General features: G+C 39.2%; 1 protein-coding gene across 21 annotated transcripts in view; it reads right to left on the reverse strand.

Moving 5' to 3' along the window:
• The window catches only part of NAV2 (neuron navigator 2), a 664,394-nt gene that overhangs the window by 100,200 nt on the left and 538,293 nt on the right, over positions 1 to 25,901 (reverse strand). For all 21 annotated transcript variants that reach the window (XR_010600575.1, XM_065592583.1, XM_065592584.1 and 18 more), the window contains one exon: positions 15,306 to 15,428. Coding sequence is in view for 20 of the 21 variants with exons in the window: in XM_065592583.1 (XP_065448655.1) it covers positions 15,306 to 15,428 (123 nt within the window). In the remaining variant the exon portion in view is untranslated. The remainder of the gene's footprint in view (positions 1 to 15,305; positions 15,429 to 25,901) is intronic.

The following is a 25,901-nucleotide window of genomic DNA, read 5'->3' on the forward strand; positions in this document are numbered from 1 at the left end:
TATTTCAGGTAGTACCCATTTGTCTATTCCACTGGGTGTTTAATGGATAATTATCCATCTTGCATCGTACTCAAGAATTGTGCTCAGGACTAGCAAAATACTTTAACCTATCAAATAGAAAAGTAATGTGTTTTAATAATAGCTTCATATTAATATTAAATTCCCTGGGTTAGATCTGGAAAATATGTCCTAGATCATCCCGTCCACCTTCCTGTCAATGTGCAATTCTTCTGTAATGTTTTGCTCAGTTCAGATTTAAAAATTCCAAGGACTAGATCTGCCACCTCTCCCACTTTAAGAGACTATTTCACAGTTCATTACGTGTCAAGGAGTTTTTCCTTATGTTCAGTGTAAATGTTCCCTGTCTTAATCTGATTCCATTATTCCTATGTGAAACAACACTAAATTATGATGTGCTAGTATCCTTTAAATATCTGTCGACAGCTATGTCCTCTCTCCCACCTTCTCACCCATCCTTGCTTAGCCAAATAAGAAGTTATAAATTATGTTTGGCTCTCTTAATTTTTTCTTCCTCAGCAATCCTTCCTACCATGTGATCATTTCTGAAAATGCATACAATGCCACAAATGTTCTCTACTCTTTATAGCAGCAGGTCAATTTCCAGCATGAAGTGGTTCTCTATCCCAAAGGGCTAAAATCTATAGATCCAATCAGTGACTGATATTACTCCACAAGAGAACAACTTTTACAAAGTGGGGTATGACCATTAGATTCAAACATCTGTTTAACAGAAATGGTTTGAATAGCTTCATGAAAGTAGAGGCAGAGGGATCTTAGCAATTGCTAGTGGGGGCTAATGTTCAAATTAGGCTGCAGAGAAGACAGTGTGAGATGGAAGAAAAAAGGGACAGTGAAGCAGCCAGCTTGGGTAGAATGGAGGAAATAGCAGGTGACATGGGAGGGGATGAAAGAGTTGTTTTAAGCAACCAGGGAAGGGCCAGGGAGAGAGGATGGATGACACACAGTAAGATTCATGGGAAAGAAAAGTTTAGCAGCCTCATGTTGAACTGACTGTAAGCAATGTAGCATGGTAAAGAACAGAAATGGGGCGGGGAGTGGGAGAGAGAGAAAAATCAAGGAACAGTAAGCAGCCATTGCAGAAACTCAGCTAACAGAGCTCTGAGCCACAGAGAAGACATCTGAGGGTACACTGTCTAAATTTTGGGGCTATGGGCAAAACCCAACCCTCCTCCACAATAGTAAAGAATGCTGACTATTACAGTTTGCCACTAATCCCAAGGCACCACTATGTAACTAGTGATATTAAAAAAAAACAAAAAACAGCAAAACTTAGAGCTGGCACATTAGGTGTCATGAGATACCAGGTACGGATAAGCTACAAAACCAGCAATTGTATCCCTATTGTAGTCAGACAAGGAACAGTACGATGCTCACTCCTACTCCAATTTGAAGACAGGAGTGGTATCTGAACTTCACCCAGCATGAGGATGTTAATATCTATTGGTTTCGGATGCTTACTCATTTATGATTTTCCCTCCTCCTTTCCCTCTCCTTTTTCTATGTTTTCACCTCTGACTATTCCTGATCCCTCATTCCTTACACATCCAAAACAGCTTTTCAACTTCAGATGTGTGGGCACATGGAATGTAGTATCGAGTCTGCATTTTGTTCTCTCTGAAAATCAAAACACTTAACAAAAAACAAGTGAAACCCAGAACTGTTTACATACAAATCAGATAGCACCTACCAAGTATCAATAGTTTCAAACAAATGCAAAGCACAGCCAGGAATGTTACTATGAACATTCCTGGTTGCAAGTTTCATGACAAGAATAAATCATCTATGCTAGACCATGAATTGGGGGGGACAGGAGGAGATATCTATTTGAAAAATTCAAAGGAATATCTCATTTCCTCCAAAAACAAACTGATTAATTAGTTGATGCAAATTAAGAGTAACTCAAACTACAGAATAATTAGTGAAGATGCAATTTAAAGTTAAAATTAGATTAAGAAGATAAAAAATTACTTGAGGCAGATGAGAGCATGCAGCAGCACGGCAGTATCAGCTGAATTGAACCCGTGTCAGTTAAGGAGTGAAAAGTTAAGCAACTAAAATTCTTTAAACTCAGACCTGGGGCTTTGCTCAGATACTATTCAAAGGTTAGAGTTCCAGTGTCCAGTGTGACCCTCTGGCTACTTATTGACCATTCACATCCTGATATACTTGAGTGTGGCCTCCCACAATGAGAGAGTTCCCTGAAGCCCCCTTTGGGGTTTATACCCATTTTACAAAAATAAAACTCCATTTACTTCAAAGGAGTTATCCTCAAGTTACACAGCTGTAAGCTAAATCAGAATCAAGTGCTTTATTTTTTACTGAAAAACTGAATAGAATAAACTACTACTAATAAAAAATAAGTTACACTGTCTTACAGTAGCTGTCTTGACAGACAAAGATTTTCCAGTGTATTGTGTGTAATTGTCTAATGTAAACTTAGTATATATATATTTAAGCGATATACTTACAAATATCGGGTGGAATCTCAATGTGGTTGTAAAGAGTACCTAAACCCACAAGTTGTCTCAGCCTCAAGATCCTGTGGTTCAGGGCGGTAGGAGCAGGGGCAGAGGGGCTACTTGTTTTGTGGAGTCTGCACTCTTCTGTGGGCCCTTTTCAGCAGCTCAACTGCCAGAAGGGGGCCCCAAAGTTAGCTTAATTAGCCCCTGCAGAATGCTGAGTGGCTGAGGGCAGGATGGGATATCAGAATTGGGAACACTAGTGACCTGGGCTATGGAGCAATCCATTTGCAGCTATGGGCAGCAATCATAAATGCCAGGAGCTGCTCTAACTTAAACCAGGGGATCTCTTGGTTTGTACCCTCCCCTATATGGATCACACCTCCTTTGAGATATGGCACAGAATCGTGCCCAAGGTGCAGACCCATTCAAATGAGCCATTTATGATATGAAGTCTCCACCCCCAGAGCTCTGTAGTTCCATCTTCCCTCTTTTCCTCTTGCATAGCCTTCAGGAGTCACTCTGCAATGATGTAGCAGTAAGTGCCATTGAGTCAGACGGGGTGGGAGTGAGGAGAGGGAGTGAATCCTTTATGAAAATGCAGATACCAGGGTTGATTTGGTCAGTGGGACTCTTTCCTGATGGCCGCAAGAAGGAATCTTCACTTTGTCAGATCCCATCACCTCCCCGGATGGCAGCACTGTTAAGGTGTGTCAAGTCAGGGACACATGTTCTAGATTGTGTGGCCTATTCAGTTTTTCCTGACATTGCTCAGGCAGGAAGAACTCCATTTAGTTCCCTAGCAAAACAGGGAAACTCTCTCCTTTGAAGTCATTGTCCAGTAGACAAGCTGCCATATACAACATCTGAGAGAGGTGGTTGTTTATGAAATATGTAATCTTGTAAATATATTGACTTCATTGGTATATAACACTGCTCTACAGCCAAAATGCTTCTGAAATAAATGTAGTCAAACTTTACTAATTCTGGGTCACTGAGAATGAAAATGATGCTTAAAATTGTTAATTGGCTCTAGTTTTCAAGATATGCTATTGGGTCAGTATATACGACCCTTGACTTGGGAATGGCGGAGGATAAGTGAGTTATAAAGGGAAGGGATCTCAATTTAAACCAGAAATGACTAAAATACATCTTTGACTGGATCTATGAATAAATCTATGACTGGGTTTGGACAGTACTTGCTTTTTAGACAAAACAATGAATGATGCAATCTGAAGCTGGTATTGGTCATACATGATATGAATTGCATCATGTTATTCCTAGAAGTCATGGATGATGCAATCATAACGAAGCTTACATCACTCTGCTGAACAAATTGCCCTATATCAGCTCTAGAAATCATACAGTGTCGTGCTCTCTTATTTGTCAGTGTTTGATTTTGCAAAGGGACACGTTTCTGTTTAGCCAAAGTGAGCAGAGATGCCTCGTACTTGTGTGAACAGTGCAGATAACTTCTGCTATGTTTGTGGTGAAGTGACTTTTGCATCACAAAAGCGCAGCATAACCACTATGGTTAAGAAAGCCTATCACCTTTATTTTGGCTGCAAAATTGGAGATCAGGACAAGAGGTGGGCCCCACACATATGCTGCAACACTTGTGCAACAAATCTTCGCCAGTGGTTGAACAGGAAAAGGAAATCTATGCCTTTTGCAGTGCCAATGATTTGGAGAGAGCCAACAGATCATACCAGCCATTGTTACTTCTGCATGGTGCCTCCAGTTGGGAAAGGTGTGTCAAAGAAGAAAAAGTGGACTGTGAATTATTCAAACATTCCATCAGCTATACGCCCAGTACCCCACGGAGAAGGACTGTCGGTTCCTGATGCACCAGAATCCTTCTCACTTGAGTCAGACAAGGAAGAGGATGAAACTTCTGGTCCTGAACCATCAATGTCACAGGACCCACATTTTCTCCCATCCTCCTCCTCTGAACCACACCTCATAACACAAGGTGAACTGAATGACCTTGTCAGGGATTTGGAACTACCCAAGAGTAAGGCAGAGCTGTTGGGCTCCAGACCACAGCAGTGGAATCTCCTGGCAGGTGAGGTTAGGGTTTCCATGTTCCGTGACCGTCAAAAGGATCTTGTCCCATTCTTCTTCATGGAAGGTGATCTTGTAGCCTGCAACAACATTGATGGTGTGATGGCAGCCCTCAACATCGTTCATGATCCAGATGAGTGGAGACTGTTCACTGATTCATCGAAGACGAGTCTTACAGCTGTTTTACTGCATAATGGCAATGTTTTGCCATCAATTCCAGTTGGTCATGCAATCCATATGAAGGAAACCTATGACAACATGAAACAACTTTTGAGGTGCATAAACTATGACCAACATCAGTGACAGCTTTGTGGTGATTTGAAGGTTGTTGCTCTCTTGCTTGGTCTGTAGACTGGATACACAAAGTACTATCTGCGAATGGGATAGTCGTGCAGGAGATTCCCACTACATCAAGAAAGATTGGCCACTCCGACAGTCATTGGAGCCTGGGAGGAAAAATGTTCAGCATCCACGACTTGTTGAATCAAGGAAGATTTTGTTACCACACTTACACATCAAGCTGGGTCTGATGAAGAACTTTGTCAAGGCCATTGACAAAACTCAAGCAGCTTTCAAGTACCTCCGTGGAAAATTTCCAAGGTTAAGTGAAGCTAAGATAAAGGAAGGTGTCTTTGTCGGTCCTCAGATTCGTGAACTTCTTCGAGATGATGCATTTGACCAAGCATTGCCTGGCAAGGAAAAGACGGCATGGAAAGCCTTCCAGTTAGTGGCAATAAATTTTCTCGGAAACAACAAGGCAGACAACTACAGGTTGTTGGTGGAAAACCTCCTCAAGGCATACAAAAGCCTTGGTTGCAACATGTCACTAAAGATACATTTTTTGCACTCTCATCTAGATTTTTTTCCACCGAACTGCGGAGCAGTGAGCGACGAGCACGGCGAGCGATTTCACCAGGACATTGCAACAATGGAGAAACGCTATCAGGGCAAATGGAGCCCATCAATGCTTGCAGACTATTGCTGGACAGTGACAAGAGATGCTCCATTTAATGAATACAAGAGACAAGCCAAGAAGCGCCGAGTAGACACTGAACAGGACTAAACTATGTACATAATAGTTTTTTGCCTTTTGTTTCATAATAAATTTTATTTATATAACCCTTTTGCTGATTTTTAAAGTGTTACATAAACAGGACAGGTGAAATATTATCATGTAAAGCAACCATAAACACATGAAAAGACCTAGGTTTACAATTTATGATTAAAACTCTACTATCTACACAATATACATAGACCTAAAATGTAAAAACTTAAATAACAGTAGCCAATCAGTTGTTTTAACTGTCATATTTGAATTCAGCACATCAAAATACATAATAAATAGCACATTTTATCTCTGAAGCAGACGACTTCTCAAAAATTGTAGACCAGTGTAACCCTTATAGTTTCTTTTGGATATTTAGTGTCCTAATCACAAGGACAATTCTTATTCACTGAATTGAAGCAAGCAAGTTTTGGGGTAAATCTACTGAAAATTCAGCAAGTCTGCTGAAGACAACTCAAGATAAGGAGATAAAAGAGCCAAAAGAAGCACAGCAAGGAAGATGAGAGACAAGCTTATCATGGTTATGGACTGCCTGTTCTTTATATAACTGCCAAAGCAGTACAATTATTGCTGAAGTAAAGTCACTGTGTAAAATGCTAATCTCCTGGCTGTTAAGATGAAATTTGTTTATTAACAAATGACATGGAATCACATACCAACTGAAAAGATATCTGTGATATACAAGCAAATATAATTGTCATCCCACACTAGCGTTATATACAACTGTGAACAATTCCACTGAAAGGCCTAATGCACTGTCCAAGTGAGGTAAATTAGAAATCATAAAGGTACATTTTCCAAGTGCTGGATTGACTTTATGCCACGCCACTCCCATTGATTATCAACAGGAGACACATGGGTCATCATATCACAGTAAGTGAAATGAGCTGGCAGTCTTTATCCATTTTCTAATGGAAAGGTGTCCCCATTGCAAAAAAACCAACTAAATAGCTTTCTTGGTCACCTCAGCAGGGAAGCCAATCATTAAACAGGCATGGAAACGACATTATTTTCTCACCCCTAGACATTTTTCTAGGTCAGCAGTGGCACAGATTGGCAGAACAGTGTGGGAAAGCTTGCACCACTATCACCCAAGTTATACCTGACAATGGCTAACGACTTCAGTCTCCTGAGCCTTTCTTAAGCACTGAGGTTTTTTTTTTTTTTAATAAAAAGTCTTTTGCACTGAGTATCATCGAACTCCCAAAAATATAACACAGGCCATAGGAGTTGTGGTTGTGGTGTTCACCTTTTAAAAAAGGAGACATTTCAGACTGCACACAGAATGAAAAAGAACCTACCTTCAGCCCCAACTCTCTTTACATTTGCTTTACAGCCATATCAAAACCTTCAAGCTGGTCAAGTAGTACAAACATGTGAATCTGCTTTTGGAGTTTGAAAACTGTCATTAGTTTTATCTATCCAATCTCCAAATCCTAAACTCAGAGGTTACTAGAGTAGGTCAATCTTGAGACTATGTTGACATTGTTGCTATTAGACATGAAAAACTAAATAACAGGGTCTGCACTGTGTCAGCGAACATTGTACATTCTTTGGTTTGTCATGCAAAGCACAAAGTCCCTGATACAGTTTAAAATGGCCTTTGTATCAGCAAAACTTGTTTACTCGTGGAATACAAGCTTAATGCCCAAAGCATTTTTAAAAGAAATTGCACGTAACAGAGAATGCTAGTTCCAGGCAATGGCATTGGAAATACAAAATATCACTGGCTTCACATAGCCTCTGAATTGCATATACATCACTATATTTACATGCACACATATATGCTTACACACAAAGAAAAAACACTTTAGGAAAATTTAGGCCGATGTGTAGGAAAATAAGTTTAGTCATACTGGATCAGACTAGTGGTCAACATGGTTTTATAGTTGGAAGCAATACCCAATGCTTTGAAAAAGTCAGAAGTCCCTTCTAATGTACACAGGTAAGATCTGTCGTGTTTTACACCCACTTTCATAGGTGTAAAATGAAAACGCCAAGTATAAGGCAATGGAGAATCAGGCCCACAATGGCTATCTCTGGGGGTGGCCTAGACAGACCAGGAGTAAAGATAGGTATCATTCTCTGGGGTCCAGATCCATTCCATGTCTTTAGTATCTATCTCTGTGATGAAGCCAATTCAGGATGTGAGTTTTGAACTATGGAGACCAATCGAGCCTGGAAAGACTACACGAGGTGAGCTGCCAGCCCTGGAGCAGCTGGCAGGAGTGGCTTGTTAAACTGCTGGGTGGCAGTATGTAGCTCCGCAGTGGCAGAAGGTTCTTGAGAAAGGGGAGGAGTTGTTCTCTAGTAGCTTCTGTGCCCAGGAGACTCCTGAACCAGATACGGGTGAGGGAAGAAGAAGAACTTGATAATTATCTGCTTGTCTTGTTTGGATGAGGTCTATGCTTGTGCCCAGGACTTTAATCAGTATCTTTTTTTATTTGTTTTGTCATAGAATCATAGAATGGGAATCATTGTCCATTTGATCTAGGCACAAGGAAGCTGCCCTGTGTTTATTTTCTCATTTGGACCTATGGCCAAGGATGCCTGCCCTATGACTGTCCTATTTTCTTTGGACTGAGAGCAGAATGTCTTTTGATCTGTCAGGGCCTGTTACCCCAAAGCCCCCAGAACTGGCCTCTACACTTTTGCCCTCTGCTTTTATTTGTTGTTTAGTATAGTAATTGTATTATTTAGCCCTAAGAAGCATTTTTGGTTACAGCTTGTACAAAAGCTACTATACAAAATAAAGGTATATTGTATTGTTACTGCTGGAAATTTTAATTAGCTGCTCCTTGTTACAAAATCCCAAGGCCAAAAGCTTCAAAGAAACTTGTTTTTTTGTTGCTGTGGTATCTGATTTTTCAAGATAAACATGGTATCTTTCAAAGGCTGAGGGATGATTATCAACATGCACCAAAGTATATCTTACATCTTTGGAGTGGCGCTTCTTCTTGAGTTTACTGATAAAATCTAAGCAGACTATGCAGCTGAGTGGTAGATCTGGTGGGACTGAACATCTGAGTAATCCTTTGATTTTGCTATTAAGCAACTGTATATATATTTATATCATATGGTTTGCATGACTTAGTGCACAGATGTTGCACAGGTGTTAATATATATTTATGCTTTGATGGATTTGAAATCTACCAGATTTATGGCTTTTCCACTATTTTTTGTGAAATATATTTTACCTACTATATTTGATACCTGTCTGAAGGTATCCTGCTCCACATTGCTGTTCCACAACCACATGCACTTGCAATTTTTAAGGCTTTAGGCAGGTGAAGGGTTGGGGGTAGGAAAGTGAAATCCAGAAGGTAAATGACAGCATTTTAATGGCAACAACTGTAGCATCTTAACTCCTATGTTTGCTACAACTAGCTGGAAGAGCAACTGCACTTCTGTTGTGGGATGAAGGCTCTGGTTAACTCAGATCTCTCCAGTCTGACAAAAATTAGGAAATCCTGATGTGAACTACAAGACTTTGGATGCAATTTCACAATTTCAGATAAGAAAGGCACTGAAACAGCTGCCTCTGAGCATAAGGGATTAACATGTGAGCACATGGAGAAGCCATTGAAGGGGAGAGAGATTGTCACGAGTATTCTGGAGTTAAAAATATACTGAAATAGTTTTCTTACACATTAACCTTGAAAGCTGTTCTGTATCTGCTTGTGCACTCAGACTCTAAGCAATCAAGGCGCTGACAACCTAAAGGTTAAAATGTAACAAGTCATGCTTTAACATTTTAGGATAAAGCCTGTCTTAAATTCCAGACACGTTTTCAATGGGTTTTTTGCACTTCAGTAACAGACAGCAATATAATGCTGCCCTTCTTAAAGTAGCATAATTATATAAAACTGAATCCAAGATGAGAGGAGTATGACTGTTGTGGTGCATACCATTTTTGACGGGCTTTTTGGTTCACCATTGCTCTAGAAAGGATTCATCACCCTGTTTGCCAGGAACTACAGAGACACCTTACTGTAACAATAACTGTACTATTTCAGCTAATTATTGTATGCAGTGTAGCTGTAGCCAGGATATTACAGAGACAAGATGGATGAGGTAATATCTTTTATTGGAACAACTTCTGTTGGTGAGGAAGTCTAGTTTCTAGCCACACAGAGCTCTTTTGTGGCTCAAAAGCTTGTCTCTCTCACCAACAGAAGTTGTTCCAATAAAAGATATTACCTCACCCACCTTGTCTCTCTTATTTCAGCTAAGGAAGATACCACTACAGTTTCCACTAAAATGCTACTATTTACAAGTAATTAACTTTAGTATGGGACATGTGGTAGAATTGTGTTGATTGCAAATGGTAAATGGCAACATTTTCATGATGAACATCATAAAAAAAATAAGTCCATTCATCTTTTTATATTACTGCAGCATCTGTGATAGTATTCTTATCCTGCCAAAAGTGATCGCATTACTTGAGAGTATTACTTCCAAAATGATCACATCTACAACCTTTTTCTCAACTCTTTTGCAGTGCACTCCTAGTTCCCATGTCTACCCAGATAATATAACCACCTCTATCCCCCACTGAGCACTAACACAACTTACTACTAACCTTGTCATTTTAAAGCAACGTAATCCTGTTATACTTCACAACGTTAACTCACAACTAGTGATCCTATGCATCCTTCAACCTACAGTTTTTACACCATGAAAGTGTGGTCTATTGCTCAGAGTCAAAATATAGGAATGCAACCTACATTTAACTCTACCACTGGCTTGTACTATGACCTTAGGTAAGTCCCTTAACCGTTCTCTGTACTCCAGCTTTAAAACAGGGATAATATTATCCGCCTTTGTGAGCTGCATGAAGATGTTTGCATGAAAAGTGAAATAAGTCCAATGTATTACTGTTAATTATTATTGAAAGTCCCCATTTGTTATTACCATTTCTTTTGCACCTAACATTTGTTCAAGTTCCCTGCAAACATGAAATACAGATTTCTTCCCACTGCCTAAAAAGTAGCCATTCATCTCAGGTAAATTGCTGTAGATGCTGTCATTCTGAGAGTCAACTCTCTTCCAAAGGAATCGATCTTTGCTTTTTTGAAAGCCATTAAAATAAATATTTCATATTACTAATGAGTATTGCATTCTTTAAAGAGAAAAACATACAACACAACAGAATATGTATGTGTGATGTAAAAAAGAACCTCTTCCTACATTTGGCATAGACTCCCAGGCAAAGCATTAATATTTTTGTATTCTGTATAATCCTCTTTCAGGTTTATGGACCAATTTTTTTCTTCTGAAATTTGCTGTAGTTGTTTAAAGTCTTTGTACATAAAATGAATACAGACTTTAAAAGCAATTAATCTGCCCAGAATATTTTAATTAAATTAGAGGTAAACTGATATGTGAGAATTGCACAACACTGTCATATGAGGAAAATGAAGGATTTTCCAGTCAAGTCACAGGCTATTCAATAGTATAGTTTATAGCCAATTTAATAAAGGTCACAACCTACCATCAATTCACATGCAGTTCCATGGGATGAATGATGACAGGACATAGTGCCTTAGAGTCTAAACAGTACTAGGGCTACAGTAAGCTATTTGCTATCTATAACTTGCTGTCGGGGTCAGTGGGCTGACAATTATGTTATTTTCTTCCTCTGCACTCTTCAGTCATAGACATCTATTCCTTGGCTATGGCTGTCTGCTTTTCATTACTTGCTCTGTCCTCTGCCACTGTCTTTTGACATTGTCAAAAGGTCTCTAGTTTTTCATTCTGTTGTGTGCATCCATTAGCTCCGATCTTTATCTTGCAACAATTTTTATTAATCATTTGTGTTACCACAGCACCTAGGAGCCCTAGTTATAGACCATGGTCTATTGTGAAAGGAACTGTAAAAATCCACAACCAGTGACATCTACAGTTTTAATCACTGATACCTACAGGTGGTTGCAAGTTTGAAGTTTCTATTTCAGTTTTTACTATGGAGTTTGAGCAGATGGGGAAAAATCCCTAGGCTTAATTCCCCTCTTACACTGCTGTAAATTAGGATTAACTCCATGGAAGTAGATAATGTTACACTGGTGTAAGCGAGAGGAATTAAGATGGTATTAGTGAAACAAAAATAATGTTGCTGAGTTATACACATTTATCCAAAAGATTCCCTAGTGGTGACTGCATTAAAAATATTGGGTTTCTCTCCATTGACCAACTTTCATATTAACATCACTACATTTGTGTTTTATATTTCCCTGATTTTATTCTGCTCTGGTTCAGTTTCACTCTTAATTCCTGTATCTCACAGTGCATTGCCTCTCTTAGGTCCATACCCATGTCTATAATCATCATAAGATTAGTTGAGACTCTTGTCTATGCTGTGAAATGCTATTGGGTTGCAGGAAATAGTTACATCATGGCACACTCCTGTGACACAGTTAAACTCAATCTGCTCCCACAGTACCGCAGAAATGTACAGTTTCAATAATTGTGTTCCTGGACTGTGCTATAACCTTGGCCATTGCAAAGGTGAAGCATGATTTAAATCCTTTTAGCTGTTTTACTTTTCATATTAAAATATTCTAATTTTTTCAATCTCAAACTAAAGTAAAAAAATGAAATATTCCAACTTAATCATACTCAAAAGTAGTTTCATAAGCACTCATTCATTAAGGCTTAAAAACGACAGATGTACTGATATTTCCTTATCATATATTTAATAGTAGCTTTGAAGTTATTCTTGATAAAGTCATATTCACTAAAACAGTCTTCTGAGCTATTCGGGAAGATACAGTAATGTAGCTACATGTCAGTCTCAAATTATCTACACAGAAAGAAACAAGAAATGTTTGTACGCAGATATATTAAACTTTTTTCTCAACTCGGAGATCCATATTCTGCCCCTCTACTACGTGCACTCTAGTAATTGGGAGCTTTGAGCATGAATCTAATGTAGCTTTAGATAAAGCAGCCCTCTCTGACAATGTGAAACAAACTTAAGCAACCAGATGGTAAACACCAAACCATAAACATGGAAGAGATGAAACCATAGGTGGTTAATTTACAAACTTTAAAAAAAAACCACTCAATAAAAAGGCATTAAAAATGCTGTCTGTTACACACACACACACACACACACAAATTTTCTTCAAGTGAGTAAATAAACTCAGCTGTGTTGTGTGATGATTCCATTAACCTTGCAATCAAGCATTAAATTAAACTGCCTAATTCAGATTTCCTCTCCTGCTGCAGGGGGAAATGTACCTTGTGAGGGCTATGTTTTATGCTAATAGAGCTAATGTACAAAAGCTTCTCTACTAGCCATCTACAATTCATGAGATCACACTAGTAAGTAAAACAAGTAAGCAAATTGCAAAAACTCCTTTGGGAATTCTTTAACTAAATAACCATTTAGGTGTGATTTGCTATATTTTCACACTGGGTTTTCTCATGGTATTCAGTTTACAGCTATTTATGGTGAGCTAAATTTAATCTTCATACATATTTTCTAGGTAAACTACTTGAGCAGAACTGAACAATCGTTAACTCTGTTCATAGATGGAGTAGACTCTAACCCTTTGTTATATCATTTTATTAGATTACCCTTCATTAGAGTAAAAGTTCAGTTGAGAAATGAATTAAAATTTAGGATTTGTCTACACAAAACATTACTACATCACACATCAGGGCGTGAATCTATAGTGCTTTAGCTTGCCTCACAGTAACATCCCACGTGGTCACTGCTACAGCACGCTGAAAGTACAGTAATGTGCTTTGACAAACTCCCGTTTCAAACAGCAATATGTCAAAGTGCACTATGGACCTTCCAGTGTGCTGTGCAGTGTCCACATGGGACATTAATGAGCAGCAGGCTAGTGCACGGTCACATCCTGGTTGCCACGCAGCAAAGGCCCGTGTGACAAGCTCTTGGTTTTAATCTCATGTTTTAAATGCTCAATGACTGAATAGGAGCTATTTTCAAATCACAGACTCAAATTTTTCAAGTTATTTACGCGTTGCTGAGCTCAATGTTGAAACACGTAATTGATTTAGAAGCTTAATCTCATTTTTAGAAGGGATTTAGATATGTAGGATCCTAGCTCCCATCAACTGTCCATGGGATTCTGGCTCCTAAGTGCCTAAATCCCTTTTGATATTGAGATTTAGGCTCCTAGATATGTTAGACATTGCAATACTGAGCACAGCGATACCTAAATGCCTTTAAACTCTGGGCCTTAGCCTATAGCAGAATGCACCAAACTTCTGTTTAAGACAAATAGATAAATACAACTACTGTATTCTAATTAGAAAGGTTTTAACCAAACTATTAATAATAAAGCCACAGTATCTGGGACGAAGTGGAATCTATCTAGTGCTCATGATCCTGTTTTGCTCCTGAGTCAGCAACATGGACCCAGCCTTCAGTACTTGTATGGTTTCTTCTTCCAACTCGAGTTATAAGATTCATTTTCATAACCACCCTCCTTCTCTCTCCCATTCTCCTTAGTTTCTAATTATGAGGATGATGAAAGGTCTTTCACCAAATGTGTTCTTTGGTTTCTCTGTAACAAGTTGCTACTAGCAAGTAATTGCCTTTTCTTTTGCAATGTGACATGATTCCTCTAACTGGAATTTATTTAAAGCTGAAATAAAAAGCTCTTGTAAGAAATAAGAAAACCACACACAGGCAGGCTGGATTTCAGGCAAGTGACTTAGCACATAGAACTCAGGAAGATTTTCATACCAAATGAAAGTGTGACAGATGCTGTAAACATTAGAGGGGGAGGTAATCCAGATCTGATCTCCTCAAAAACCACACCTAGATTCTCCTATACTAGATTCTCCTTTACTCTATTATACCCTTATTAATCTAGTTGTCACCAACCAGAAGATCTCAACCACAGCAAATGAAGTCTATTACAAAATGTTCCAGGAAAGGTGAAAAAAACATTTGCTAACTTCAAAATCTGATTAAAAAGTGAAGCTCAAAATCTACTACTTAGGGGCACTTTATGGAAATGTAGAGGCCATGCATGGGCCCTTCTGCAAATGTTCTCAGTGCAAAGGCTAGGTTCAACCAATACATCAACTGCTTACGTTAAATTCATCAAGCACGATGGTTGGGAGGGGATAGGAAGTCCTAATCAAATCCGGTTACAAAGCAAAAGTACTCAGCTTTTTCTATTCATCACAACCCAGCTATGTACGTCACATATCTTCTGCAGAAGCTTCCTTTTGGATCAACCACCCTAAATTCTCTTCTCTCCAGTTAATCATGTTCCTTTTAATAACCTGAAAAAGCCCTCATACCAGTCTCTGGGCTTGATTCTCCTCATGGAAGTTAATGAAGTTACGTCAATGAAAGGGAGAAGAGAATTGTGCCTTTCTTTTTCAAGTCCAATGTATTAAAAGTAGAATTTTTAAAATATGCTTTTGTTCTTTCCAGCTCACAAAAACCCACTTGAGAAACCCACATTACAATCAGAGGACCATATTTTAAAGGATTTCTGCTGTGTCTGTGCCCTTTTCCTAACACATTAAGTGGTACACAGTATTAGAGTCCTTACAACCAGATAGTCAACTACTGATTCCACTACACAGCTGTTTACCTGAATTTCAACATGCATTAGCAGCTGCAAATTATGACACTGTAAAAAGGCACAATCTAAACATGCATTTGCTTGACACTAGCATACCTGTCAGCATCTCCTAGTCCCAGTGAGGTGTTACGCTGCAGTGTCTCCCGCACTGCAGCCATCCCATCTGGTAGCCGATTCAGTCTACGAGTGTACAGGCCCAAACCACCATCAGTCATGTACCTTTAAAAAACAAAACATGATATCAAATGTTCAGTAAAACAATTTGTAAGCACTTCCACACTTTTGGTGGTGTTCATATATCCATTTTATACCTAGTACTCAGAGACGGAGCAAGCTTTGCTCTCAGTTACTCCAGAGTCATTTTGCTGAGTTCTGGCCCTGAACTCAGTGCCCCCTCCCCCTTCTCTTTTTCACCCCCAGGCAAAATGAGACAAATATGAAGAAGGAGGAATACAATTTTCATTAAACACACACATGCATCATTCCTAAATGACTTGTGATTTCAGCTCTCTTCACTCATTCCCCAGCTATTTTGTGTTGTTTAAAACATTGGGGGTGAAATCCTGGAGACACTGAAGTTATTCACAAAACTCCCACTGATTTCAGTAGGATCGGGATTCCACCTAAGGTCCTATCTGCTGTACATTTATATTAAAGATCTCATAGCACTCTGTGTGAAAAAGGGGATTTGCACCACTGGCCAAAAGTGGCTGCTCTTCCACTTTTGTGCACTGTGCTGTCTGTCTGTAACTACCCTCCTCAACTGGAGAGGTGGCTACATTTCAGTGGTTTATTATTATTATTATTAAATATTTATGAATGACTGTGTGCACATATGGAGCTTTACAAATGAATAAGACAGGGGATGGGGGGATAGCTCAGTGGTTTGAGCATTGGCCTGCTAAACCCAGGGTTTGAGAGTTCAATCCTTGAGGGAGCCACCTAGGGATCTGGGGCAAAATCAGTACTTGGTCCTGCTAGTGAAGGCAGAGGGCTGGACTCAATGACCTTTCAGGGTCCCTTCCAGTTCTATGAGATAGGTATATCTCCATATATTATAACATCCTTGTCCTGAAGTGGGTCCAGTCCAATAAAACAAAACAGAGATCCATCTGAAATGTATTATGTTGGACCATTAAAGAACATGAAATAAGTCTGTATTTTGTGGACTTCTGCATGGCCAACAAGGCAAACAGAAATCCTTTTGCATCTAGTTTTGTCATAAGAATGACTATACTGGGTCAGACCAAAGGTCCATCTAGCCCAGTATCCTGTCTTCCAACAGTGGCCAATGCTAGGTTCCCCAGAGGGAATGAACAGAACATAGAAAGGATTTCAAGTGATCCATTCCCTGTTGTTTATTCCCAGCTTCTAGCAAACAGAGGCTAGGGACACCATCCCTGCTCATCCTGGCTAATAGCCATTGATGGACCTATTCTCCATGAATTTATCTAGTTGTTTTTTGAACCCTGTTATAGTCTTGGCCTTCACAACATCCTGTGGCAGAGTTCCACAGGTTGACTGTGCAATGTGTGAAGAAATACTTCCTTTTGTTTGTTTTAAACCTGCAGCCTATTAATTTCATTTGGTGATCCCTAGTTCTTGCGTTATAAGAAGGAGTAAATAATACTTCCTTATTTACTTTCTCCACCCTAGTCATGATGGGGGGGAAGGGGGCAGAAGCAATCCAATTTAGTTTTCATTTCCCAATTGTTTTCTAGATCACTGCAGAGAATCTAACATAGGAAACTTGCTGTGCAACTAGGAACAGGGTATGTATAGTACAAGTACTAAAAGCATCCCTTCTGCTTTATACTGGAGGTTTATAGGAACAGTCTAGAGATCCCTGATTCTGCGCAGGCATGAAAATACCAGCCTGACTTGTGATTTCATCCTAAAATGACAATCTGCTGTGGAAATGATGGCAGGGTGAGGATGAATCTCACCACCTCTTCTTTCAATAATCCAGCTATGGTCTTAATGGGATATGAGTGTTCTCACTGGAGTCAGCCCAGGACAGTATGAAGTCGAAGTAGGAAAAGAATACCTTCTCTTTTGGAACTCCTGCCCCCTGGAACAGCATTGCTGTTGACAGAACCCCCTAACTAATATGCCTTGTGTAGGTGCATTTTGTACACATACACCCTATACAGTTGTATATATATGCTGGTAAAGAATATAATCATATAGCAGGACAAATGAACAAAAACATCATATACTCTGTATTTGAATAGCATGAGAATATAAACCTTAAACATATTCACTGAGATTTTTATATACATGATCTCATTACTTTAATTGTGTTTTTTAACATTCTCAGCTATGCTATAATTGGGCAAAAAATTCATTTGTAAGTTATTGATCTGCAAAGCTAGTTTCTAGATAAACAATTCAAAGTATCTATATAGTTCTGGGGTGTAAAAGAACAACAGGACTTAAAACCTCAGGACATAGATACTCTGAATGTTTATCTAGAAACCAGCTTTACAGATCAATAACTTACAGAACAAATTTATTACCTCATTGTAACATAGTTAAAAGACATTTTCTGCCTTAAAAAAGGAGAGCATTTCTTCTTAATAGCTTTAAAAAAGTGACTGAATGGAGTTGCTGACTGTACGTGCAACACATCTTTATATAGGCAGTTTGAGAAATGAACAACTGAAACATCTCAGATGACACCTCATCCCAAATGTTCCGGTCTTTTAAAAAAATACCCTCAATATATTTTTCATTATTGATATTATGAATCATGATCTGAGACTTTTTAAAATTTAAGTCAAATATTTTTTAAACTTCTTACTGAATTAAATGAGTGTAACATTAATGCTCTAAAGCAAGTAAAGTATATCCTCAACAGACAAAAACTTTGTTAAAATATCTTGCATTTATTTAGTGCAAATAAATTGCAAATTGGTAAATTTAAAAAAATGCAATAATCTCATACCCAATCCTCTAAAAAAAATCCCCAACAATACCAAAACAACACTTTGCATGGCACATTACTACAAAGATTGAAGATAATACATAGATCAATTAATTTTCTTCTAGAACAACAACTAACTTATAAATAATGCATATACATTAAACATTCGAACTAGATTTTTTAAAACCGTTTGGAAAATAACATGCAAAGAAGTTCATAAAGTCCAAAGAAAACAGGATTTTTTGTTCTTGCTTTATATCTGTACGTATTTGTACAACTATTTAACAATACTATAATCAAATAAATATATGACAGCTACAGTGGTAGAGTTGATATCTTTGGCATGCAGTTCAACATACCTTAGTGACTCGTAAATTGAAATGCCTATATCCTCTCAATTCTTTTGTCACTCTTAAGGAAATAGTGGTACAACACCAAAATTATATCCAAACCCCTAGGATCTCTTTCTCTGTTTTAAAAGGACCAAAGCCAATTACTGATTTTTCTTACTGGGGCCTATTTTTGCTCACAAGAAGAAAGAACAGCCAATCTAGCCTTAAACTCATAATATATCCATGGATTAGAGGGAAAAAATCATGATGCAGACAGCACTGGCTCCATCTTTTCACTTTTGTATAATTTCTGTCACAATATCTCTGGTAACAAACCTAGCTGACTGTGCAGCCAGACTCAATTATTACAATTACATGAGACAGGAAGGTTAAAAAAAAATTAAAAACCCTGCACTACATGTGATTTAGCTATATAGGTCTGTACTGGGCCTTTTCAAGAACAACAGAAGAGTCCCTGTTGGGAGTTTTACAAAGAGGTTGCTAAGCTAGTAAATCTAGGGACAAGGCTATTCTCAGTTCTCCAGAGTCTACAGGGATAAGATACAATTCCTTTTCTCCAAATTTAATAAACAAGGAGGCTTAAAAGAATTATAACTGTTCCTCCGGAACTGCTAGAGCATAGCTTACATCAGGTCTTCCATTCTGTTTGTCAGAAACTCATAAAATCCTTAAAATGGAAGAGCAAATTTTATTCATAGCCAATCACAGAAGAAAAAAAAAAGATAGAAAAAAGTATACCACTCTAATTATGTAAGACCATATCATTAAATGTTCATACTACAGGCATGTTGCAAAAACTCACATCTGCATATGCAAATCAGCTAATTGCACTACTTGTTTGCACATGCAATGACCAATTTGCATCTCAAATGCAGAAACATTATTGTGATTGTACCTGTTACACACTTCGAAAATGTAGCTTTTAGGTCTGCGTTTGTCATCATCATCTGGCATATAACTAATCCTTTTAAATAAAATGAACTAATTTCCAAGATTTTTTTAAGCTAAAATAGATGTGATACTAGTTGAAAATTATGATATTGTGCATACACACTACATACACTAACTAATCTTAATATGCAGACTCTGGGTGAAATCCCGGTCAATGGAAAAACTCCTGTTGATTTCAATGAGGCCAGAAGTTCACCCTCTGTATATATGTGCAGCAATCAGATACAGTCAGATAATTCTGTACTTGTGCCATCTGGCACAAATAATAGCTTTTCATGGACAGACTTTCAGAAGCGCTGCGCATCCATAAACCCAATATAAGTCGATGGAGCTGCAGGTGCTCAACACCTTTGATAATGATGTGTGCAGGTTTTATTACTACTTTTTATTTTTTTTAAGGGAAACTAAAGTGTGGCGAAAAGAAAATATGTGAACTCTAATCTTATAACAGCTACAAATTATGTAGTCTCACCTCGCTCTATAAAAATAATGGCATAATGGGTTTGTTTTCTTAAATATTAGATAGACAGGAGTTTTATTTAACATTGTCAAATAAGTAGCACAGCTGGTAGAATTAAAAGTTTTACAGCTGGAATGCTATTATACATAAATTCTATTTAAGTATGTGGGTGCCCCTCCCCTAGTTAGGGAGAAATTTGGTTGGACTAAAAGGAGTGATGCCTTAACTCCAAACTGGGGCCAAATGGGGGAGCTGGAGAGGGCCCCATCTCCTATATTGTGCATGGAGGAATGGGGAAGTGGGTTTCTCTGTCTCCTATAGGTTGGCTGCGGGGGAGAGGAAACAGAGGAGCCAACTGGCTATAAGACCCCTTCCCCCCATATGTAAAGATATTAGGGAAATTAAGAAGGAAGGCAGGCCTACAGAAGTGTTCTTATGAAGCATAAATACCATTAAGAGCCTAACTCTGCAAACACTTACTACTGGCTGTAACTGCTTCCCATCATAATTTAGGGGCCAATCCTACACCTTATTATTAAGTACCTGTCTAGCTCTTTTAAGCATTTGTCATGCCTTCATTGGTTACTTACAACAGGTTGGACTGTACGTTGGGCTGTACAGATGAAAGGCTCTGAAACAAATTCACAACACTCTGTCCAAGGGAGTGGAATGAAGGCTCTCTCATACTCTTGCCTCAGCTGGGCAAGAAGAAACTGAATGCCTATGCTACCACTGACATTGATCTAGTCTTGTCCTGATACATCACAATTCACTACTTTTAAGCACCTGGTAATAGCAGCTCGGATTTGTGTCAGCCAGTGTCAAGGGGTTGTATTTAATAACATTATAATATATTGTGATATGAATATTTAGTGATGAGGAAGAGCATTAAGCCTCACCCACAGTGTTGACTAAGGGATCTAACAGATGTACCTCCGAAGCAGAAATGCAGGATGCTAGAATAGCCTAAGGAAGGATTTTCTCTCTCGCATGTATTTTGGTCTTCATGTTCCCCGTACAACTCCTGATAAGCAACTACATAAATATGTTCCTCTTCGATGCTGTGAAGGTTGACCTACCCTTTAGTTCAGTGCCATGGCTGCTGTTAGCGTGTTCCCAGTCATCACCTATTGGGTTCTTACACCTAAGATGATGTTCTTTCATCTTCAGCCAGCCTCAGACTAACCACAACTCATCCACAATACTCGCTGTGTCCATCAGCCCAGGGAAAGTTTCCTTACTCCCTTGTGATAGAGTGTCTCCAGTATGCTTGCACATAGTGCTTCTAATATTGTTTAATTTTTTTACTTGTCTTTACAAGACAATATATTAAATTGCCTTATTAGACTACTGCATCAGAAGTACCGTGCTAACACACTCAATGTCAAACACTCTTTAAATATCTAAATGAACAAAAGTTTAAATGACATAGTTCAGGAACTTTTCTGGCATTTCAGTAACAACAACCAGAGGCCCCCAAACACTGACTTTTTATGAAGATGTGTAAATTTTAGTTCCTCAGGAGAATTTAACAGCCAAGCTTTAACAAGGTTAACAACTAGACTGGACAATGAAGCACTGATAATAAGGAGCTTATCTGCCTTCTGTGGATTATCCCTCAGGACTCATCTCAGTATTTTTACTTTTTAACAACAAGGAAATACAATTAATTTTCCACACTTGTGCCTCTCGACTACACAGGTGTTGTTTACACAGGCATCCTTAATAGTGTATTAAAAGTACATGGCACAAATGGAAACAAAACAATACATGATACTTTCTAGGCAAAAGAAAAAAAGTGCCCTGCTCTCTTCTGTTTCAACTGTTTTTGAGTTCCCTTGGCAATTTAGATCTTTGAATTGCTCTCGTTTTGCCAACTACACCCCTGTAAGTGCCCCTGAAACTTTGTATGGTGTAGCGTATCCTTCCAAGTTCAATATTTTTAAGATGTTTCTGATGCCTAAGTGATTTTTCCCCCTTCCCTAAGTGCACATACAGAAAACAGAATCAAGTTATACCACAGATCAACCAAAGTCTTACTTAGCAGGCCAAGTCACTTGACTTTCGTATGCACTCTGTACTTGCCCATGTATACAGAGCACCAACAGCATGCTTATGGCTACACATCTGACAACTCTCATACTTATTCAACTTTGCTGCTAAATTTCAAAACAGATAGCCAGGAGCGCAGAATTCTCAAATTGTGAGTACAGTATATACAGCCTAAGGGATATTCTAGGCTTCAACATACAATCTGACATTCCAAGGACTTTTTTGCCTCAGTAATAAAATTAAATTCATCATCTCAAGTAAATCAAAGTCCAGACAGGATAGTGAATCCAAAAGATTGGTCATCTCAAGGTTTCCAATCAGGCAATACAAACATTTACTCTTCTAGGCTTCAGTTACAGTGTCATGGGTATTACTAATTGCTAAGTGTCAGTGCTGCAACAACCAGTCAATGTGGTTAGTTAGACAAGAACAAAGTACATTAAAGCTTTGATGTGTGTAAACAGCACATCTCTACTACTGCTCACAAAGTATGATAAATGTGATCAAAATATGCCTGTTGATAAAACCAGGAAATCGTCTTAAAATATGACTAAACTAAATATCATTATTGCTGCTCGACTGACTGAAGGACCACTGCTAACCAGAAACTTCTCAGTTTAGTATAATTTGGGTTTGCCTTTTTTGTTCTGACAATATTCTGGACCATAAGCTTGTCTCTCACTTTTTGCCAAATTCTTGTCACCCATCAATCTTGCCTGACCACCCATCATCCTGCCACTGCCAACCATCAGCTCAGCATTTTATCTTTCTAGCCGAAGGGTGGAACATGCACCCTGCCCACAAAGCCTGCCTTTAAATTAAAAAATAAAGAAATAAATAACCAGCCAAGCAAGGTCAGCTTGGGTTTTGTCTCTGGTTTAAATTCCAAGTTTTGATTCACATACATTTCAACAATTCAGCAAAGGCATTCAGGAATGTGCTCAGGTCCTGAGCTTTTTCAGTATGGTTCTGTTGTCACAAGGCCAAAATACTCAACATACAATCCAAATATTTCCTTTCAGGTTCTCATCAACTCATACCCAGTGTGCACTTCACTTTACATCTAATTAGATTGTGCAAAACAGATGGACTTTGGGTGTGTGTGTGGGGGGGGGGGGGGGGGAGGGGAGGAGGGAGACAAGCCCTAGTATAGAATAACCCCTCTGCCCCCAGCCATGCCTTGCATTCTCTGGAATAGCAATCATTGTTTGGGGTTGCGAAGAAGAAGATAGCCATCTAAGAGATAGGTGAGAAAGGCAATTTCTTTTAATAAAATCTCATGAGTAAATTTCACAGCTTAGTTTGAGAAACCAGGTAAATGCAATATACTTATATCAGTAGCAGTGGAAGCAGCAGCTCCCCCTGGAGGGCTCATTCTCCATGCCAATTTAATCTTGACCCTTTCCGCTGGGAAAGCCACTAACATGGGGAGATGGTTTCTGTGAAATGCATACTTCTCCAGGATACTTCTCCACTGGGACACATTTCTCATACGCCATGGAACAGCCGTCACATGGTAACAATTTTTGGTCACTTCAGCTGAGGACTAAGAATATTTCTGCTTGCCTGGTCTCCTGGGTCCACACTTTATTATAAAGTCCACAGCTGTGCTGGTGATATTCTACAGTAAAGAGATCTTTCCTTTGCTAGAAGAATGGGTATCAAGCACATCATCTCCTGTAAGAGATATGGTGCTTACTGTTGTACTAGATTAGATCTCAGATATGAGTGGTATGTTCTATATGCTTTATAGCCACAGTTGCTTATTTAAGGTCCAATCCTGCACAACCAAAGTTAGTGGGAGTTTTGATAATTGTCACACTAACAGTAGCACTGGGCCTTTACTAAAATGATTCCATTTGTCACTATTTCTGCAGGGCTCTCTTGGGGTCAGAGGATCTTAAAAAAAAATTTTTAAATGCACATGCTTGTCCTGGTTCAAAATCCTGGTTCCCATACTGGACATTAGGCAAACATTTCAGACACTGATACAGCCTCCCGTTGCCAATTCTGCTTTAGATTGTAAGCTGCGCAGGGAAGGAGTTTGCCCAGAATTCATCTTTGAAGCACTATTCAAACCTAAGCCACTATAATATAAAGGACAAGATTAAATACATTGACCCACTATCCAGCTCTCCCTTTTAATGGTATCAGGAAAAGCAACTACTTTTGAAGAAAAATATGTACGAAAAAAAAAATCAGGGCAGTGCTGTTTCTTCAAAAACAGGGAAAAGACAATTAGAAAGAAACAAGTAGTTGCATTTCAAATTGCATTAGTATCCAATTCTTCAATGCAAACAATCTAAACTGTAAATTATGGGGAGTTGTAATCCTCTGGTTTAGTGTATGTGATTGTATCGCCCTCTAGTGGCTGGTCCTACAGTTTACTCCTTTCTTACAGCTAAATGAGGTGTCCTTTAGCTCAAATGGTAAACCTATATTTTTGGTGCAGAAGGTCCTCAGTTCAATCCCTGCTCTGGTGTCTACATGTGTATGCAGACAGGGTTTTTTTTTTTACAGATTAAAAAAAAAGGGTAGGAAGGTAATTGCCTTTCATTTTCTTCTTGTACCAAGGAGCAGCCCACAATAGCAAATGTCATTTGATGTTATAGGTCTCAGTTGATGCAAGTGACCCAGAGGGCTGCCCCACCATGAATCACAATGGATCTCTTTTCTGTTCTTTTTGCCCATCCCGGTTTTTCCATTCTGCTGTTGCTTCATTCACATTTGCAGCTGATTATCACTTTCCACTTCCCTTCACCTTTTCAAAGCCTAAACACTACAGTGGATAGCCCTCTCAGTCCTTATAGGGTGCAGGAGAAGAAGGCCAGCTGTGGGGGAGCTGCAAGGGTGGGGTGAGCTGGATTTGGGAAGGTGATACAGGACACAGAAGTGTGAGAGGAAGGATTCCCCACTATTTACAATAGAGTGGATGATCTAAAAAATCTAAGAATCAGGGCTGTTATACACAGTCTAGAAAAAATGTACACAGTCCAGACAAAATATCACAATGAGATCCCAGCAGCCTCACCTCTTCCCTTCATTCTTCCACAACAGTGATGCGCCACCAAAATCCATACACAAAAATTCCACCTCAGTTGGTGATAAATGTGACACACCCTGGGTAAAATACTGTTCCTTATACATTCCACCCTGACCTTGGGAACAAAACAAACAACTATTCCATTCTCTCTCTCCTCCTTATATAAATCCATCAATACAACTCCTTCATTGACTGATGAGAATAATCATGGCATTTGTTGGAGGAGGGGGACTCCAGACTCTTCAACTCCCAACTGTGGCTAAGTAAGCAGGCATTGGCATGGAGAGCAGCTGTTCAGGGCTCCCATTCAGCACAGCAACACATTGGGTCTCTGTCTCTTATGGGCGCTGCTGGAGTAGCCTTCTGAGAATAGGAGCCTGGACATTAGATGATGTGCTCCCAGAAGTGCTGGTAGGAGACAGGAGAGGAGTTCCCCTGGCAGCCTCATTCAGGCAGCTGCCATGTCATAGCCACCTATGGCATGACAGGTGCCTGAGGCCTGGACTTCACTATAATTCTTCTGTCGACCTAGCTACTGCCTCTTGGGGAGGTGAATTACCTAAACAGATGGGAGAAACCCTCCCGTTGGCATAGATAGTGTCCACAGTGAAGCAGTACAGCTGCACTGCTGTAGCGTTTAAAGTGTAGAAATATCCTGCGTAAGTAGCAACCTGCTCAGTCCTAGCTGTAAAGAAGGCAAAGCAACCTTGTGGCATTCTTGGATAGGACTATGAACCCCCTCTCCGCTCCCCCCCCATGCCCTTCCAGAAGAATCATAGAATCATAGAATATTAGGGTTGGAAGGGACCTCAGGAGGTCATCTAGTCCAACCCCCTGCTCAAAGCAGGACCAATCCCCAGACAGATTTTTACCCCAGTTCCCTAAATGGCCCCCTCAAGAATTGAAC

This window comes from Chrysemys picta, chromosome 4, assembly GCF_011386835.1.
Source record: "Chrysemys picta bellii isolate R12L10 chromosome 4, ASM1138683v2, whole genome shotgun sequence".
NCBI lineage: Eukaryota > Metazoa > Chordata > Testudines > Emydidae > Chrysemys > Chrysemys picta.